The sequence below is a fragment of the Thalassophryne amazonica genome, chromosome 6 (genome assembly GCF_902500255.1).
Source record: "Thalassophryne amazonica chromosome 6, fThaAma1.1, whole genome shotgun sequence".
Classification (NCBI taxonomy): Eukaryota; Metazoa; Chordata; class Actinopteri; order Batrachoidiformes; family Batrachoididae; genus Thalassophryne; species Thalassophryne amazonica.
In genome coordinates this window covers 21,442,949-21,464,033 of record NC_047108.1, presented here as the reverse complement: position 1 = coordinate 21,464,033, position 21,085 = coordinate 21,442,949, and the positions used below count along the sequence as shown (strand labels likewise).

At 41.8% G+C, this 21,085-nt stretch overlaps 1 protein-coding gene across 2 annotated transcripts in view; it reads left to right on the top strand.

Annotated features, from left to right (window-relative positions):
- The first annotated feature begins 3,979 nt into the window (after nt 1-3,979).
- Nucleotides 3,980-21,085, top strand: part of mrgbp (MRG/MORF4L binding protein) — a 28,028-nt gene continuing 10,922 nt past the window's right edge. Inside the window, exons 1-4 of one of the 2 annotated variants that reach the window (XM_034171882.1) lie at nt 3,980-4,163; nt 13,709-13,830; nt 13,956-14,037; nt 20,241-20,315. In XM_034171882.1, the coding sequence (XP_034027773.1) occupies nt 4,022-4,163; nt 13,709-13,830; nt 13,956-14,037; nt 20,241-20,315 (421 nt within the window). In that variant the 5' untranslated portion in view covers nt 3,980-4,021. The remainder of the gene's footprint in view (nt 4,164-13,708; nt 13,831-13,955; nt 14,038-20,240; nt 20,316-21,085) is intronic. The other variant, XM_034171881.1, reaches the window with a different exon arrangement.

The window sequence follows — 21,085 nt, the reverse complement described above, 5'->3', positions numbered from 1 at the left end:
AACTTCGCACAGCCATTAAAGAGGAGTGGACCAACATTCCACAGGCCACAATTGACAACCTGATCAACTCTATGCGAAGGAGATGTGTTGCACTGCATGAGGCAAATGGTGGTCACACCAGATACTGACTGGTATCCCCCCCCCCCCCCCCCCCCAATAAAACAATGGATTATCTCAGCAAAGGAGAAGTGCTCACTATCACAGATTTAGACTGGTTTGTGAACAATATTTGAGGGAAATGGTGATATTGTGTATGCGGAAAAAGTTTTAGATCTTTGAGTTCATCTCATACAAAATGGGAGCAAAACCAAAACTGTTGCGTTTATATTTTTGTTGAGTGTAATTTTATACTGCACTAGCACTGGTGCAACTAACTTTATCCAACTTTTATCAACTATAAGCACCAGTAGAATGAACCAATAAAGGAATAAATAAGGAAAAAAACAATTTCCAGTGTGTTGTCTTCGTCTTCACTGCGTTTTATGACTCTCACACAGTTGCTGTGCTCTATTTGTTGTGGAAAGCTGACAAACATCGCCAGCGGCACCGTCCCTGGGTTCACAACATCCTCATGAGATGTTTCCAATTGGGGGAGTCATTTGGACGTTCAAATTTTGAATAAGATGGCCGATTAAAACAGTGGCCGTCTTGTTCAAAGCCATTTAAAATGCTCAGTTTACCAAAGGAGCTGTGCGTGTGTGCGCGTGTGCATGCAGAGTCAACTGGCTGCAGACTGCGAGCAAGTGAGGGAGGGAGCGGGTGGGGGAAGGAGGGAGATTCTGCTGAGAACCATCAGCGCACGTGAGACAGCGAGTGCGGAGCAGAGAGAGAGGATTTTAACCCGACAAGTTAAAAAAACAAAACTAAACCGTGGAGCTCCCTTTACTCGCTCCACTTTCTCTACCGGTGTGGTTCTGACGCTACCGTCCAGTTCACACCATGTGCGCATCGTATACTGAATTTATGAGCTCATGAGATGAAATAAATGGTCAAATATCCTTAAAAAAAAATCCTTAAAAATGAGAACATTTAAATGAACTGAGCAAAAATTACGCATACACGGATTAAAAACAAAAAACCTGATGTGGAGAAGCTGTGCAGTGATGTTCAGAGGCACAGATTACAAGAACATTAGTTGTTATTTTCCAAAGGTATGTATTTGTTCAATCTTGAGCTTAATAGTGTTCAAGCACAAAACGTGACTGATGACAAAAAAGGATGACTTCATTACACTAAAATGAATTGGAGCCAGAATAAAAGTAAAAGCTGCTGATTTCTGTTATTTTTTCAAAGTAATTAAGCTGCTGCTATATGTTTTAATTATTTCAAAGTGAGTTGCCTGTTATTGTATTCTGATTTACTTATACAAAAAACACGGGGAGTCAAATCAGCCTGCATTGTTCTGTTAAGTTTATATCAGTTTTCCTGCACATGTCCAGGTATCTTTTCCTTCTTTGGTGTTTGCTCCACAAAGTTTTAAAACATAATAAAATGTTAACACTTTCTTTATAGCAGTTCTGTAATTTCAGAAATGCAACTAAAACAACTAGAAATCAGAAAAAGTTGGGACTATATGTAAAATGAAAATAAAAATAAAAATGTTGCACTATTCTCAGTTTCTCCACTCACAGAAGCCAAACGTTCTTCCAGAGTTGTGTAATTATACTACGATAGTAGAATATAAAGAAGGGAAAAAAGAAAAAAACAGACAATATAATCGTCAATCGCAATTATTTGCCTGACAATTAATCGTCTCCAGAAATTCCTAATCGTGACAACCCTACTGGCTGCTGCTGTGGTTCCTCACTCTCTCTCCCCTCAAACTCTGTCATAATTGTGTTATAAACCAGTCACCATTTGTTTTATTATACATTTGTGTAGTTAATGAATAAAATAAGCTTCACGGACGATTCATTCTCGCGCGCACGTGAAAAAAAAACTCTGCTGCTGCTGCGGCTGCTGCTCTCCCCTCAAAATCTCCTCAGAGAGGAAGAGTCTGACACATCAGAGGAGGAGTTTTAAGGTTGATATAAGACTGACTTTTGGTTGTGCAAGTAACTTTTTTTTGGTGCAAGTAATTTTTTTGCTACTAGCACCAGTGCAAGTAAGTTAAAAAATATATTTCGACCCCTGCGTTTCCACGGGCTTGACTGTACTTTGTCGCCATGATCCTGGGAATGCGCAATGTTTACATACTCTCAGTGACGCTTCTTCTTCTTGGTTGTTGGCAGTCTAGGCACATTCAGTGCATTGCTGCCTCCCTCAGGTCATAAGACATATAACACTTATTAAACTTTATTGAGATAGAGATAGCACTTCCAATATAAGCCACAGTCTTTTAAAAAACAGACCCCCAATTCACTCTCTACTTTGGGGAAGCTCCATGGCCTAGTACTGTCCTTAAGGAAAAGGTACTATAACCCAAATCTGTCAATTCACTAAACATAACCCTTCTATCCTCTGCATACAAAGGGCATTGAAATAACACATGAAGAACCGATTCAGAGACGCCGCAAAAATGACACCAACCGTCCGGATGTTTCCCAAGCGCATACTGTTTAACTGTTTAACCCAGTGACTCAGCCTAAGCCTTACCAACTTCACATCATCATGTCGTGAGACACCCAGTGACATATTACCCTGCTCTATTGTTGAAACAATAGTGTGAAGGTGTCTTCCCTTGTTTTCAGTATTCCAAATGTGCTGCCACTGCTGGTTTATCGTAGCATTAACAAAACTACGGCACTCCATTCTACCAAAAGGAACATTAAACATGATTGCGTCCGTCCTTAGGCCGGCCTTAGCAGCAGAATCAGCCATTTCATTCCCATGAATCCCCACGTGGGCTGGGACCCACAGAAAACCAACACGGCACCCAGACTCCCCAAGTTTAAAAAGCATCATCAAAATTTCACTAACTACATCCGCTCTAGCCTTGCACCCTCCACCCACTAAAGACAGCAGCGAAGACAGAGAATCCGAACAAAGTACCACACTTTTAAGTCCAGCTACCTCTGCCCACCACAGTGCCCAGAGGATCGCAATCAACTCAGCTGTAAACACAGAAATGCCACCAGATAAACTGTGACACCGACTGAACCCAAACTGAGGAACATAAATACCAAAACCCACCCTTCTATTTGCTGGATTTCTCGAACCATCTGTAAAAATCTGGGTAACGTCTTTCCACGCAGGCCTGAAATGGACATTTGTATAAGTCATCTAAGTTGCATAAGTTAAAATCTTTTTTCAACTCACTCAATGACAAATCAATATCCAGCACAGGCCACAGCCAAGGTGGAATTACTGGGCAGACCACTGGTTGGAACAACACTACTATCTCCAAGATCAAGCCCCTGTAAATGACCTTTCAATGAAAACAGAAAACAGCATCCGTTGTGTGTATCTGTGCCTTCTCCAAACTCCCAACTGTCATCCAGCACAGAAGATGACAAAAGCACTGCGACAGCCCCCTTTAATTTCACTATATAGTTTAATCCCAGTTTTATACGTCTCAGACTTAAGGGGGTTTCCCCCAACTCGCCTGTATATGATCTTTATATATAAGTCGCTCATCCAGCACAACTCCAAGGAACTTATACAATTTAACTCTTTCAATGCGATCACCGTACAAAGTAAGAGTTTGCACACCAACACTCTTCCTTCTCCCAAAAATCACAAACTTAGTTTTGGGAACAGACAATCGAAATCCCCATCTGTCAGCCCAGCCCTGTACCTTATCTAACACACACTACATGTGACTGAATTTTTTGGGAAGGTGAAAAACAGAGTGATATACTATATCCTCCCTCAGTGACTCTCACGCGCCACTAGCTTACGACAAGCCAACCACTGACCTTTGAATTTACCCAGCACCCACTGCGGCGCTGAAAAGTCGAAACTGGCTTATTTCTGTAATGTGGAAGTGCGACACTCCGCCCCGTAGGTGGCGGTAATGCACCTTATTATCCTTTTAAAGCAGCGTTGAAGAGGGCGGCTTAGCGCGTTAGCTTGCCGTGCGATGGGGGAGGCGGACGTGACGCTGCATCAGGCCGAAGAAAAGCCTCCGGACTCGGCTTTAGCTGCAGGCGAGGACTCGGTGGTTTGGAGCCATGAGGTGGAAGTGTGTCTGTTTCACGCGATGATCGGACATAAACCTGTCGGTAAGAAACAACCGTTAGCGCTAGCCTTAGCGTGTTAGCAGCGGGTCCCAACCTGAGGGGCGCGGACCAGCCGGTTCCCAGACAAAAGACTCCAGATATTAGACGGTACCTCACTGAATAATAACAGGATTAGTACTTAAAACCAAAACACTTTTAATTTCCTTACATAACTTATAAAGTTTGTTTTATCGTTTGGTGTTTTTCACAGTTTGGAGTGTTGAAAGAAGTTTGATCATCATGAGCCTTTTCACACTCTGGGAGTGCGCGTGTATGACCTGTATGGTTCAAAGGTTGAGAGGTGTAAAAACGTAAACAGCGTCAAACAACTAAATCCATAATATACTGAATTTTACAGATACTTATAAGGAGTGAAAATGCAGCTGTTAGACTAAGACATTACAATATAAGTATTATAAACAAGAAGCCATCTCACACTCTCAGGTGACGCACTGCATTGTGGGAGAGGTGAGAGGTCATTTGACCCAAACACAACCTACGTGTGTGAGCGGCACTATTTAAATCAAAGTAATTTCTCTCTGTTTATTAGTATTTTGGAGTAATTTCAGCTCCAATAGCTTATCTTAAAGTTGCTGCAGTTAAAAAGCTGGTAGTTGGTTCTCTGTGCTCTTAACTGAGCATCCTACAGGGTCCAAAGTGTTTATTTATTTTTTTTGGACTTTATTAGAGCAAAACGGAACAAAGGAATACAGCGACAACTCTCAGTATCTATAACAAAGCATTCTCGCAGTCGGCGTGATGTCACACGTCACATAATTTCTAGGCACCATCTTTGTTTGGGGGAAATGTAAGCACGTCCGCAAAGTTCGTTGTTTCTCTACTTCCAAGTGTTGTTTTGTTTTTGTTTTTTTTTTTTGTTTGTTTTTTTTTGATGATGTATCAGTATGAAGAGAATTTGCCACCTGAGGCACGGAATCGATACAGAAAGAAGCTGAAGTTGGGAGGAATCCGAAAATGCCCATATAAGATTATTGCAGACGACTGGTTAGACGATCCTAAACAATGGCCAGAGATGGATTACAAAGACGTCTACACATACTTCTTCAAGAGTCCTCGTGAGTATTCTTTTATATATATAAGAATATATTACTAATTGTATCACTTAAGCCCCAGTCACACGGCACTAACGATGGACACCGAAGACAAAACAAGAAATCTGGACTTACGTTTACTTTTGGAGACATCGTTTAACTGTCATCCAGCTTTGTTTCTGTAGCTGACGCTTTATCAGAAATTTCAAACTGTTGAAATATGTGAACGGATCCTGATGACAGCCTCAATTCATAAATATTAACACAAAAAGTACTTACGAGATGAAATGGGCAGAACACAGATAGCAGAACCAGACCTGGGGCGCCATCATTTCTTTTTGTTGATACTTCCGTCGGTGTTTACTGCGGCCCTGTTGATTGCAGCGAGCCATTTCTCACGCCTGCATTTTTCAGATGGTATAATATAGAACTGCCATTCGGGATAACTCTTGGCTAGCTGTACAACCCGGAATACAACAACTTCTGGGCATTTTCGTGCTGCATTCAATGTTACAGAAGTCGCACAATTTCCCCAAATTAAGATGGCGGCTCGCTTCCAGCTAGGAAGTTCCTGGATATCTGACTGTGAGAATCAGATGTAATAGTGAAGCGATTATAAACCTCCAAAGAAAATACAGTAACTTCCTCAATGAGTTGGGTGGATCGTTTACTTTGAAAATTATAGTGCTTAAAGGGGGGTCACTAGGATATCCCAGCTAAGAATAATGGCATAAGACTGCGGTTCTATTTTGTGAGTTTTCTTCTCTTAACTGGGGCTGTGATTAAAATGGATGGCCGGGGGCGAGAGGTGAAATTATTGGACCAAGAATGTTTTAATTAATCAGGAACGAAAGTCGGAGGTTCGAAGACGATCAGACGTCGTCGTAGTTCCAACCATAAGCAGTGGCAACCAGCGATCCAGTAGCGTTATTCCCAGGACCCGCCGATCAGCATCCGGTGTACTGGGAAGGCTGTAGATTAATTTGACTCAACGCGGGAAACCTCGCCCGGACACGGAAAAAGATGAACAGGTTGATTGCTCTTTTGCTCTCACCGGCTCCTGTCTGTTATTTTTCTCACTGTTCTTAGTTGGTGGAGTGATTTGGCTGGTTAATTGTGTCACAGCCACGTTCTCCAGCGGTCACTGTGTGCTGCGCTGCAGGTGCGCGTTTTGTAGGGGAGACTGGGGTAATTTCCCCCTGAAAATTTTTAAATTTATAACTCTCTGAAACACTATTGCCTGCATTTTAAGGGTCAAATTAACAAGACAATCAGGTAACAGCTCAAAAAACAGTTTTAATAAGACTAACCCAAATCGACAGTGAGGAAAATAAGTATTTGAACACCCTGCGGTTTTGCAAGTTCTCCCACTTAGAAATCATGGAGGGGTCTGAAATTTTCATCTTAGGTGCATGTCCACTGTGAGAGACATAATCTAAAAAAAAAAACATCCGGAAATCACAATGTATGATTTTTTTTTTTTTAAGAATTTATTTGTATGTTACTGCTGCAAATAAGTATTTGATCCCCTACCAACCAGCAAGAATTCTGGCTCTCACAGACCTGTTAATTTTTCTTTAAGAAGCCCTCTTATTCTGCCCTCTTTACCTGTATTAATTGCACCTGTTTGAACTTGTTACCTGTATAAAAGACACCTGTTCACACAATCAATCACACTCCAACCTGTCCACCATAGCCAAGACCAAAGAGCTGTCTAAGGACACCAGGGACAAAACTGTAGACCTGCACAAGGCTGGGATGGACTACAGGACAACAGGCAAGCAGCTTGGTGAGAAGACAACAACTGTTATGATTATTTATTAGAAAGTGGAAGAATCTCCCTTGGTCTGGGATTCCATGCAGGATCTCACTTTGAGGGGTAAGGATGATTCTGAGAAAGCTCAGAACTACACAGGAGGACCTGGTCAATGACCTGAAGAGAGCTGGGACCACAGTCACAAAGATTACATTAGTAACACATGATGCTGTCATGGTTTAAAATCCTGCAGGGCAGCAAGGTCCCCCTGCTCAAGCCAGCACATGTCCAGGCCCATTTGAAGTTCACCAGTGACCATCTGGATCATCCAGAGGAGGCATGGGAGAAGGTCATGTGGTCAGATGAGACCAGAATAGAGCTTTTTGTAATCAACTCCACTTACCATGTTTAGAGGATGAGAACAACCCCAAGAAAACCATCCCAACCGTGAAGCATGGGGGTGGAAACATCATACTCTGGGGGTGCTCTTCTGCAAAGGGGACAGGACGACTGCACCGTATTGAAGGGAGGATTGGTGGGGTCATGTATTGCGAGATTTTGGCAAACAACCTCCTTCCCTCAGTAAGAGCATTGAAAATTGGTCATGGCTGGGTCTTAATGACTCCAAACACACAGCCAGGGCAACTAAGGAGGGGCTCTGTAAGAAGCATTTCAAGGTCCTGGAGTGGCCTGGCCAGTCTCCAGACCTGAACTCAATAGAAAATATTTGGAGGGAGCTGAAACTCCAAACCTGAAAGATCTAGAGAAGATCTGCATAGAGGAGTGGACCAAAATCCCTGCTGCAGTGTGTGCAAACCTGATGAAGAACTACAGAAAACGTTTGACCACTGTAATTGCAAACAAAGGCTACTGTACCAAATATTAACATTGATTTTCACAGGTGTTCAAATACTTATTTGCAGCAGTAACATACAAATAAATTATTAAAAAAATCATACATTGTGATTTCCGGATTTTTTTTTTTTTTTTTTTAAGATTATGTCTCTCACAGTGGACATACACCTAAGATGAAAATTTCAGACCCCTCCATGATTTCTAAGTGGGAGAACTTGCAAAACCACAGGGTGTTCAAATACTTATTTTCCTCACCGTATATAGGATTGAGTCTAAATTATCGATAATGAATCTTAAGAATAGGAATTGATTCGATTCTTGAAATTTGAATAGATACCCAGCCCTACTGGTTGGGTAGTTTTCATTCTTCTCCATTAGCCACTTGATCACCTTCTCCACTTGATCCAGAGCAACCCCCTGGCCCATGTCATCGGGGTGAAAACAAGTTGGTAGCAAGGTGACAGGGTCGGATCACAAAATCGAAGCAGTACTGTATCTGGTCCTTTTAGTCTTGCAAAGCTAATTCTTCCATAAGGTCAAAGAATATTTCAGGAGCATCCGCCATGATAATCTTGTCAGTGTTGCCAACTCCTCAGTAAGAAAATCAGCTATTGGCTGTTTTTAGAAGTTGCTAAATGACGGCATCTTCTAATTTGCATATTATTTGCATAATATGATGTTGTAGCAGATGCTGTAGGAAAAAAGAATGTCATGGGAGAGACAAAGTGAGTAAAGCACCTTAGTAGTCAGAACTACAAATAAACTTGATTCTTGGTTTGTTTATTTATTTTGTGACTAAAATTGGCCGTCACCTCTCAAAATACTCACTCTCACATTCAGAGTAACTTTGTTGTACTTATTTAAAAAAAACACCACAACAGAAAACACCTGTTCACTGTCCACTAGACATGTGGAGATTCATCGATACAAATCGGTATCTAGATTCAAACATGTGGGATCCGAGTGCATCGATTCGTTCAGTGTGCATCGATTAATTTGATAGGCTGAATCATGTTGCATCACTCACTGCACATTGAACGCACCACGGACGGAAGTCAGAAAGCTTAACGATTCCCTTGTCGCAGACCGAGCGGTCCGCCCCTAAAAATCGGTCCGCCTTTTGCATCTGCGCATGCATCATTTCGGACCACAGCAGGACGTCTGAGACAGAGTCTCTTCACCCAAAGCAATCAAATGGATTATTAGGATTATTAACCATTAGATGATAAAGTAAAACCTCTTAAATCATTCTAAAGTCAGTTTTAAGCAGAAACAAGGTCATTTTAAGCAGAATCTATGCGAAAAGCCGTGATGCTTTGAAATGTCTGACGCGCAGTGAACGCATCAGCTAACAGCCCGTTTAGCTGCGGCGCTCTGATTGCTTCCTCCATCTTTTCTGATGAAATAATGCTGAATTTATGTGGAAATGATTATTGTACAAAAGCTTCAGATATGTGTCGCTGAGACAGATGATTGCTGGAAGCAGTTTGAAGCAGAAACGAGGTGATAATCCATGAACAACAGCCTTATCAGTCCTTCAGTTCGGGACACTGGAGCGGCTGTTGTTTTTGAGGGTGTTTATAAGGAAATCATCATGTGTCTACATTGATTGCAGACTGCGGCGGGTCTGTATGAAGCTTGAAACAACGAAGCAGCGCTTTGACCCGCTGTTCGCTGGTTCTCTGCATCGCTGGTTTTCAGAAGCGGCAGGTCTGCAAAATCTTTATGAACCCCTCTCAAAGCCATTTAAAGACGTCACTTGTGAGTCAGCTTTGTGCGGATTAAACGCATGAACTGGGACTCGTGTCCGAAGTTGTCCATCAAGCAATGTAAATAATAATAATAATATCCTCTGGAGCTGTGCCCTTAGTCCCATAAAACAAAGAGTCGCGTAGGTTTCTGTCTGAATTAACCCTCTGGGGTATACGAACCCTCTGCGGTCGTATACGATGGCTAAGACTAAGCTTTACTAAATTATAAATAACTTTTTAGTGATATGAGATAGAAACGTACTTTTTTTTTTTTTTTTTTTTTTTTGCTGAAAAGTTAACTCCGTGGACTTTTGAGCCAGGCATCGGCCATCTTTGTACTCCTCATAGAAGCTGTGTGATGACGTGCGCAATGTGAGTGTCCAATCGGAATTGGTTCACCATCACATGGTTTTCCCAAATCCAATTGTAGGGCAGATTTACCTCACGTGAAAAGCCAAAGATCATTTCAGGAGTGATATGTTACTAGTTGGCCCGTTTGAATAGCCCCCTGGGTGCTCCAATGAGTACATACTATTAGTACATACTCAGTGTGCCCTGCGTCAGTACGCACAGCAAAGGTGAAAGCAGACGAGAGCCTCCGATGACAATCTCACGTGCTCAAACAAAGAGTGTGTAACTATCAGGATTGCTCCACAAGTTTGCATGTGAATGTTACTGGATAACTCTGTTGCTTTCTCAGTGTAAAGCACTGTTTACCATATCAAAATAACAAAACGCATGGACCATTTTGTATATATTGTTCAAAATGTGCATTTGTTTGTTGTTTGAACCTTTTTGTTGTACAGTCCTTCACACAATACCTCAAATTACCTTTATAAAGTGTCAAAACAGTTGTTTATTATAGTTTGCTGTGTGTTATAAATGTGTGTGGAAAATTATTTTTTGCTTTATTTTAGACCTTTATTACACTTATAAAACACAACAAAAACATATATTCTGAAAGCGCAGGTTGTCTTGGAAAAAAAAGACATAAAACTTGATTGTGGGATGCAGGGAGAGCTGTTAACAGCAGTAATAAAACATTTATGCCAGGCGAGTGAACTGTCCAAAAAATGCCCTCGGACCCCAGAGGGTTAATAACTTTACAGTGAATCAGCGTTTTAAATCAAATGACACCTCTTTCCAAACGTTATAATACAATCGGTAAACTAACCGACCAAAGCCAGGTTTTTTCCTCCCCAAAATGAGACGTCCTCAGTTCTTCATGAAATATTGATCTTGACGTGCAGCAGCCGACTTAAGAGCTCAGCTCAGTCTATGGGGTTACATTTGTGTCATTAATATCTGAAAGGAAAGGCTTTTGACAAAAACTATAGATTTCGTTTATTTCTATTTCTGTCCAGAGATCAAGGAGCCACCATGTACATCAGTGGTGGGCAAGTTGTTCCAGAAAGGGCCAAGGGGTGCAGGTTTTCTTTGCAGCCACTGACTCCACCAGGTGATTTCATTGATTAATATCACTTTGAGCAGATGGAATCAGTTAATCGTGAAATCACCTGTTTCCATGACAATTGGTCCGCAATGCATATTTTCTTTACAAACCAGGAAGTAGAGAAGCTTGAATCTTTGACTGGACTGGGTTGCTTGACGTGAGGACGTTTCGCTTCAAATCGCAGAAGCTTCCTCAGCTAAAATTCTTGCTCTGGTAGTCATTCTTCTCTGCAAGAGTCAAGACGGACGCCAGACTACCAGAGCAAGAATTTTAGCTGAGGAAGCTTCTGCGTTTTGAAGCGAAACGTCCTCACGTCAAGCAACCCAGTCCAGTCGAAGATTCAAGCTTCTCTACTATGGGAACCACCTGGACAACTGAGAGCCTACACAGAAACCAGGAAGCTAAAAATGGGATTAGAAAAAGCAAGTTGGACATGAACATACTCCATAAATATCTCAACAGCATTGAAAAAAACAGATTGAAAGATTACCAGCTAACGCCCGGACGATCTATTAGCAAGTTCTTCATGGAAGTGCAGAAAGCACCTTGGCAATACGTAGCATCATGGGCAGCGCGGAGAATCAGATGCTCAAACGAGATATATTTGTGACCCCCAACAGCTAATAAGCTAAACCTAGATTTATAAAGAAGAGCAACACCCCCGCCTTGCTTCGCATCACAAGGGACGTGACAAAATGTATATGCTGGTGGGCAGGCCTCATTTAAGGGGAGGACAGCTGTAGGTTTAAGCCAGGTTTCATATAATCCAATCATATCTAAGTCATGATCAATAATTAGATCGTTAATCAACAATAATTTTGAGGATGGTGATATGTTAATGAGACCCAGACTAAGGACATTAGTGGGGTTGAACTGTTTAGGTTTAGTGGTGGTTCCAGAGTAGTATATATAAGATGCCTAGAAGTAGATTTAGGTTTGAGACATTCCACGCGTGTTGTAGGTAGCAGACACGAAATCTTTGATATTGTTGGAACAACCATTGGGCCGTCCTCAATTTCAACATCATCCAGTGTTCTAATGGGTATTAAGTTTGCAAAGCATATCCCTCTATGATTTTTATGGACACGTTTACGGAAGCAGGCCACAGTGTCAACTTGTTGAATTTTCCTCCCTGACAGATAAACAGTACTATCACCATAGTGGATTTTCTGCACTAATTTCCCTGCTAAGGTAATGGATTCCACACCCAAATTTGTCATAAGCCTTGCAGGGTCTCTAATCACCTTTAATTGTTCACGGACTGGCACCTCCTTACTTTGCTTACCTAATTAAACCCTACGTACCGGCCCAGGCTCTGCGTTCTCAGGGTGTAGGACTACTTTGTGGCTCTAGGGTGAATAAAAATTCTGTGGGTCACAGAGCTTCCTCTTAATCATGCCCCTGTTCTGTGGAATGATCTCCCTGCATCAATAAAACAGTCGGATTCTGTAGAGACTTTCAAGTCCAGACTTAAGATACATTTATTCTCCCTCTCATATGGTTAGTATACTGGCATAGTATGTTACGGTGCTTCTTATCCCTTTAACTCATTAGCAGTGGAACAGGTCTCGGTCTCACTTCATATAAATTCTGGGTCTGTTAGTGAAGCTTAGGGGTAGCAGCCGGTGAGCATCTTAGTATTCTCTCTGCTTCCCTGTTAATTTACTGCTGATGAATTATACATTAGGTGTAATTTTTCTGGCCAACTGATTCTGATGACTGCAATACTGATGATGTCTCACAAGACTAACGACTGCATACCACAGGGCGCTGGACTGACTATGAGACGTCCTGACTGAAGTTGATGCAGCACACCACAGTCTGCTTTTGGAATGCGCTCCTACGTTTTGGCATGATGGATGGATGCTGGTCCCGCATCCCAGGGCACTGGGCGACCCCCTGCCAGTGACTACATGGTCATCTCAATAATGCACTTTGTTTTGATGCTATTCTGGTTTTCCTGTTTTCTGTTTCTTTAGCTCTGTAAAACTTTGTAAAAACCTTGTAACTGTTAGCATAGCCCAAGCAGAGGGTCACCCCTCTGAGTCTGGTCTGCTTGAGGTTTCTTCCTCAGATCATCAGAGGGAGTTTTTCCCCTTACTGCTGTCGCCTGTGTTCTTGCTCTGGGGGTTGGTAAGGTTAGACCTTACTTGTGTGAAGTACCTTGAGGCAACTTTGTTTGATTTGGCACTATATAAATGAAATAAATTGCGTTTAATTGAAAATACAACAACCAAATGGACAAAACTACAAAATAACAGCGAGCAGACGCATCCAGCGGACATTCAGGGAGCAGCTGGAGGGACTTAGGATAAACCGGACAAATTCTCCTGCAGGTTTCAAGCTCGAATGACACCTGAATCCGTGGCGAAGCTAAAAAGGTGGAGTGTGACCAGCGCGGATTTATTTGTTATTTTTTTATTGTATTTTTTGTGTTCCCGTAATGTATCTTTATGTACCGTATTTTCCAGAGATGTTTTTATTTAATTTATTTTTTACTAGTTTGTGAGGTCCTGCGACTTAGAATCCATGCATTTGTCGTACAGCTTCAACACCACGTGATCAAACAGAAAAACGTCCTGCTTGTGCACTGTGATAGTCCAAGACTGTACAGAAGGTGTCTCCTGTGCTGGGGGAGGAGCTTTGTGTTCTCGTGGTGACATCGTCATGTCTTCCATCAGGTGTGAACCGTCACTTCCACATGATCTGCATCAGAGACAAGTTCAGTCAAAACATCGGGCGCCAGGTGTCGTCCGCCGTCATCTGGGACCATCTGGGGACCATGTATGACATGCAGGCGCTGGTGAGGAAGCACGCATGCACACCCCTGCCATCATTGTGATCATGAAGCTAATTATTGATCCCTTGTCAGTGATGATTGATGAACAGGTTTGTGAGTCGTTTTAAACCGTGTGTTTGTTTCACCAGCACGAGTCAGAGATTTTACCATTTCCAAACACGGAGAAGAGCTTCAGTCTGCCTGACGACATCATTCAGGAAGTTAAAGAAGGTGAAGCCAAGGAGGGGGGGAGGGAGCAACCTAGAGTCCCCTGATTCGAGAGTAACGTTAATTCAGAACATGGCACCATTTTGGTTCCAAATGCGCTGAACTACTGAATGAACCTTTTTATGTTTTCAACATTTCTTTTAAATCATTTACTCAAATACAGCAACACATTCAGGTACGGGTGCTATCAAAATAACTATAAAAATAGTTAAGCTATTAAATTTACAATTTATGATGATTTATTTAATTAATTTAAAGCCTGATTTATGCAGCTGCAGCTATGTAACTCATGCAAAGACGTGCGTGACAGTTTGAAAGTTCTCAGATCAGACCTCTGTACCTCTGTTACTGTGCACGTCCAGACTGCTCAGTGTTTTTAATGGAAATACATTACAATCGGACGGGCCATTTTATCTGATGTGAGCGAAAAATCTGTTGTACAAAATCCATTATATACAGTGTTTATTACCTGGAAAACTATACAAAAACTATGGGACTTTTTTTGTCCGGTGACTGAATATCTGGTTTATACGATGACGGTTTAGGTGAATTTTACTGTACATGGTACTGAACAATAAATTTACCTCACAAAGCTTTGATGATGAAGTTGCTTCCATCCCACACAGCTGACTTTATTTTCCCAAATTTTTCTTTTGTTCGGATCTGAAGGGAATCTCTACATCTTCAAGCCCTTGTGTCTATTTGTGCCTCCAAATGCACAACAACTCGGCATTTTCAGTAAATAAATAAATAAAATAGCTGATTTACATGCAGACACATTAACAGCCAGCACTATTTTGGAACCAAGATGGCACCATGAGTCACGTGACCCATTTCCTTCCCCCCGACTCATGTCGCCGCTTTCCTCAATCAAGGGGCTCTAGAGCAACCGTAACCATAGACCATTTCACGCTGTGCCGCATGTGCACATGCACATTAAATTTTGGATGAAATCGTTTCCACAGAATGCAGGAGGCCAAAGGCAGAATATATTCTTATTTTTTTCCTGTTACCATGTTACAACCCTAATTCCAGTGAAGTTGGGATGTTGTGTGAAATGTCAATTAAAAACAGAATACAATGATCTGCAGATGAAATGGATGCCTGCAACACTTTTCAAAAAAGCTGGGACAGTGGCAACAAAAGATTGGGAAAGTTGATGAATTCTCAAAGAACACCTGTTTGGAACATTCCACAGGTCAACAGGTTAATTGGAAACAGGTGAGTGTGATGATTGGGTATAAAAGGAGCATCACCAAAAGGCTCAGTCGTTCACAAGCGAAAATGGGGTGAGGATCACCACTTTGTGAACAACTGCATGAAATAAATAATCCAACAGTTTAAGAACAATATTTCTCAACATTCAATTCCATTGAATTCATCTACAGTCCATAATACAACCCCTGGCAAAAATGATGGAATCACTGGCCTCGGATGATGTTCATTCAGTTGTTTAATTTTGTAGAAAAAAAGCAGATCACAGACCTGATACAAAACTAAAGTCATTTCAAATGGCAAGTTTCTGGCTTTAAGAAACACTATAAGAAATCAAGAAAAAAAGATTGACAGTCAGTAATGGTTACTTTTTTAGACCAAGCAGAGGAAAAAAATATGGAATCACTCAATTCTGAGGAATAAATTATGGAATCACCCTGTAAATTTTCATCCCCCAAACTAACACCTGCATCAAATCAGATCTGCTCGTTGACATTGACCCTATGCCATGACATTGACCCTATGTGTCTTTTTGCAAGGAATGTTTTCACAGTTTTTACTCTATGGCAAGATGCATTATCATCTTGAAAATTGATTTAATCATCCTCAAACATCCTTTCAATTGTCCAAAATATCAACGTAAACTTGTGCATTTATTGATGATGTAATGACAGCCATCTCCCCAGTGCCTTTACCTGACATGCAGCCCCATATCATCAATGACTGTGGAAATTTACATGTTCTCTTCAGGCAGTCATCTTTATAAATCTCATTGGAACGGCACCGAACAAAAGTTCCAGCATTATCACCTTGCCCAATGCAGATTCAGGATTCATCACTGAATATGACTTTCATCCAGTCATCCACAGTCCACGATTGCTTTTTCTTAGCCCATTGTAACCTTGTTTTTTTTTTCTGTTTAGGTGTTAATGATGGCTTTTGTTTAGCTTTTCTGTATGTAAATCCCATTTCCTTTAGGCGGTTTCTTACAGTTTCCTCCCATTCGTTCCTCATTTGTTTTGTTGTGCATTTTTCGATTTTTGAGACATATTGCTTTAAGTTTTCTGTCTTGACGCTTTGATGTCTTCCTTGGTCTACCAGTATGTTTGCCTTTAACAACCTTCCCATGTTGTTTGTATTTGGTCCAGAGTTTAGACACAGCTGACTGTGAACAACCAACATCTTTTGCAACATTGCGTGATGATTTACCCTCTTTTAAGAGTTTGATAATCCTCTCCTTTGTTTCAATTGACATCTCTCGTGTTGGAGCCATGATTCATGTCAGTCCACTTGGTGCAACAGCTCTCCAAGGTGTGATCACTCCTTTTTAGATGCAGACTAATGAGCAGATCTGATATGATGCAGGTGTTAGTTTTGGGGATGAAAATTTACAGGGTGATTCCATAATTGTTTCCTCAGAATTGAGTGAGTCCATATTTTTTCCCTCTGCTTGGTCTAAAAAAGTAACCGTTACTGACTGCCACAATCTTTTTTTCTTGATTTCTTATAGTGTTTCTTAAAGCCAGAAAGTTGCCATTTGAAATGACTTTAGTTTTGTGTCATGTCTGTGATCTGCTTTTTTTCTACAAAATTAAACAACTGAATGAACATCCTCCGAGGCCGGTGATTCCATAATTTTTGCCAGGGGTTGTATAATCAGAAGATTCAGAGAATCTGGAGAACTTTTTACACGTAAGCAGCAAGGCTGAAAACCAACATTGAATGCCTGTGACCTTTGATCCCTCAGGCGGCACTGCATTAAAAAGTGACATCATTGTGTAAAGGATCTTACCGCGTGGGCTCAGGAACACTTCAGAATATGTGTTGAGGGCATCCATTTCAAAATGAGCAAGTATTTGCACAAAAACAATAACGTTTATCAGTTTGAACATTAAATATCTTGTCTTTGTGGTGTATTCAATTGAATATAGGTCGAAGAGAATTTGCAAATCATTGTATTCTGTTTTTATTTACATTTTACACAACGTCCCAACTTCATTGGAATTGGAATTGGGGTTGTATGTATCGAAGCAGTAACCAGACGGGCACTATAACACCGTGTCCATGAAACAGTCCGCTAACACGGAACTGTGCTTGGATTCAAGCTTTGGCACAGCGCTCAGATGGGCGACGTCTGTGACATGGTCAGGGTGGGACAAGTCACTGTCCTGTGCATGTCTATATTTCTGTCCAAAGTTGACTGTTGTCTCACTGCTGGACACCAATCTCAGGGCTGCGAAAACTCTGCAGATCCATGGAATTCCGTGGATCTGCACTCTGTGATTGTCACTGAGTTTTTAAAAGCACCTCCCCTGACATCGTGCAAGTTTTATAAATCCGCGGACACTGATCTGTGTAACAGATACAAATCCGTATCCGCGGAACTCAGTGGAGAAAAATGCCTCAGTCAAAGCGTGACTGTCACGACAGTTGACATAAAGCGGACCTGGTTGGTTGCTATGGCAACGTTGTGTGCCTGCTCCAAGATGCTGTTCTTTAAGCTAAAAAGTAGCATGTGGACATTGCATACTTTTAGAGCCATCTAGTTTTTAAAAGAAGAATTCTGCTGCATGTCTGTGTCATGGAGCGACGTTGGAGAGAAGGAAGATAGCAAAAAAGACTGGGGGAAAAGCTTTGGAAAGGTCTCGGCACGCGAGTTCATCCTCTTCGCTTTACTGTCATCACTCAAACAATCGTGCCATCGGCTCAAAGAACAGTTCACCACGACGAGGATCAGTCAAAATGTAGTCACTCCAGCCCCGCCCATAAAGCACTCAGCCCCGCCCATGCATATCTATTAGGCTTATTTTTTGTCAATATGAAAACTTGTTTTACAGAATAAAGAATGCAAAAAAAAAGTCACTGGTTGGAAATTGTCATTACATAGTTTTTTCAGCAGAGGGCTCTCAGACAGCATCACGCTAGGGTTGTCTCGAAAAACAAACTTCAATGTTTTCAAGGTGCATCTTCATTTTTTTTTTTTTTTTTTTTGGTTCCTTTAGGGGTAAAAATAAATGGGATGAAATTTCATGAGATTTGTAAAATATGACACACTGCCACCTGACGCCTGTTCTTTGTGACATTCTGACTTATGGTCTGGATTTCATTAGTGGCAGATTTTGTTCCATCTGCCTCGGGTGGTATTTTTGACATGGATGTCTTGATCAGGGAGCTTCAGAGTGGGAGGACGACCCGTCATTTCAGTCCTCAAAGCAGGTCCTGGATCATGTTGCTGCTGTCAGTGATTTGCTGAGTGAGGAGTTTAACTTATCCAGGATTAAAATCAGATCCTAACCAAGGATGAACAGCAGCGCCACCTGCTGCAGGTTGTTGAGTGGCATTGACGTCAGTTCCCAGAGGTGAAGAAAATCAGATCCAAACGCCCCGTAGCCTGTTTGTTTCCACCAAACAGGTGGACAGTGACACGTGATCTTTTGTTATTTCTGCTGTGTGGTCAGTTAAAGCAGAAAGGATCGTTGTTTCAGTTTGTGTTTCATTTATCAGCAGCTATGTTACTGTTGCTGGTTGGCGCTGATAGGCTCAAACATTGTGATTTCCACCCCATGTTCTGCAGTGGGTAGAACAGTTGTATCAAAATCAAATTTAGCACAAAACATTTTCTCATCAAGATGAACAATTATGTCAGGAAGCACCTTAAGAAAGTCACATTTTTTTGTGTTTGGCGTCCTGTGGAGGACCAGCCCAGCATCACGCTTTGGTCACCTTAGCTACAACACCAGCTGTCACTCATTTTTAGTCAGAGTGCTTTTCAGAGACAACCGGTTGCTACGCTGTCGGCTAGGTGGGACCAAAATAGACAAAGAAGTCATCAAAGAAGAGGGAAAAGTCTTTTATGCAAATGCTAGGATGGGATGTGACACGGCGACTGCCAATCACAGTGAAGGCAGTGTGATGTATGTTTATAGTTATTTATAATAAAGTTCATGTTTAAACTGTAAAATATCAAACCTCAATGTTTATATTGATAGATACACTCAACGGCCACTTGATTAGGTACAACGGTCTCTCTGATGAGCCAATCACATGGCAGCAACTCGTGAAGAGGACTTGCGGAAGGTCAAAGCGAGCAAAGAAAGAGGATTTAAGTGATTTTGAACGTGGCATGGTTGTTGGTGCCATACAAGCTGGTCTGAGTATTTCTCAAAATGCTGAGCTACTGGGATTTTAAACACACAACCATCTATAGGGTTTACAGAGAATGATCTGAAAAAGAGAAGGTATCCAGTGAGCGGCAGCTGTGTGGGCAAAAATGCTTTGTTGATGTCAAAGGAGAAAGGACAGACGGTGTATGGAGCAACATCTCTGAGGAATATTTCCAACATTTTGTTGAATCTATGCCACAAAGTATTACAGCCGTTCTGAAGGCAAAAGGGGTCCAACCCGGTACTAGCATGGTGTACCTAATAAAGTGGCCAGAGAGTGTATCAGAATTTTTTTGTTTTAACTGCTCCAGAAAAAAAACCCACATCATTTAGCTGTAGTTATAATCCGATAGACATACTGCCATCTGGTAGATGGTCAGTGTGTGTGCGCTCGTCACTTGGATGGACAGACAGCATCCACACATAAATTTACTAAATTACAGAAACTGAAAACGTGTGTTCTGTGATTTTTTTTTTTTTTTCCCCCCCTCTTTTTCTGTATAGTCGTTGCTCCTTCACGTGCAGTCCCTCATGATGCAGACGACGACTGAATAATTATCCAGTCATTGTCTATATCGTAATTTATTTGTATTTGGAATGGTAACGTTCTGTAAAATACAGGGGTGGCATATGTGCTGGTGCACGTGCAGGCTATGCACAGACTATTGCCTTTAAATTTGACATGTATCGTTAAATGTGGACGTATATTCTTAGTGTCCAGCAGAGCAACTCCTGACACCACTGGTTTTCTAACACTGTTCCAGTCGCGTCAGGAGTGTGTCAGAGTCTCTATGCGCAGTCACATCAAGTGTGTGTTTGTCCTTGAAGGTAAACTGGCATCAGAAGACGACTCTAAAGATGACTTCAGGATGGACAGAGAACCTCCAGCCACTCATGAAGAAGGTACCAGAACCTTCACCAAGTCTCTATTTGTTTCTAAACGTAGGTCATTTCAGGGATGATGATTTTAAATCCAGACAGCAGAGTGTTTAAAGACAAACATGAGTGTGACTGAACTGTAGATTTTTGTTGACTTGTCAGGCCGGGCAGCTGCCAGGCACCCAAAGCGGCTGGACCCACCAAGCAGACTCCCAGACTAGGCTTAGGTGTGAGAGAAATCGTGGTCTTTATTCCAGGCTCTGGTTCGGTACACGTGATCAAGCAGTGGAGCAGAGGTACAATCAGGGTCAAGCAAAACTGCAGTCATGTACAGGCAGGGTTCGATGAAACGAGCAAACACAGTTTTCAGGGACGAGGCAAAAGACGTGGTTGAGGAGAACAGAGCAAAAAAACGGAACACGGCAAGACAAAGATAGGACTGAGAACGAGAGGCTGGAATGTGTACGACAGCAACAACCTGGCAGGGGAGTGATGGTTGGGAGGTGTTTAAATAAGACAGGTGTAAACTAGGTTCACGTGAGGAACAATCCAGAAAGGGGTGTGGCTGGTGGACAAAGATAATACAAGGAGCAAAATAGTGCGGAATGGAGTGATGTAAGATACAAAGATCTCTAACAGGTGCCAAGAGTGTGAGTGAATGAAAACACAAAGTAGACAGAATCAAAGTGAGAGACAAAAACACGAGGCAGGTGCAGTGGAATGAACATAATCAGATGGGTGAGAGGGAAACGGAGAACAAAGATCAAACGGAAACAGAGCACAGACTATAACAC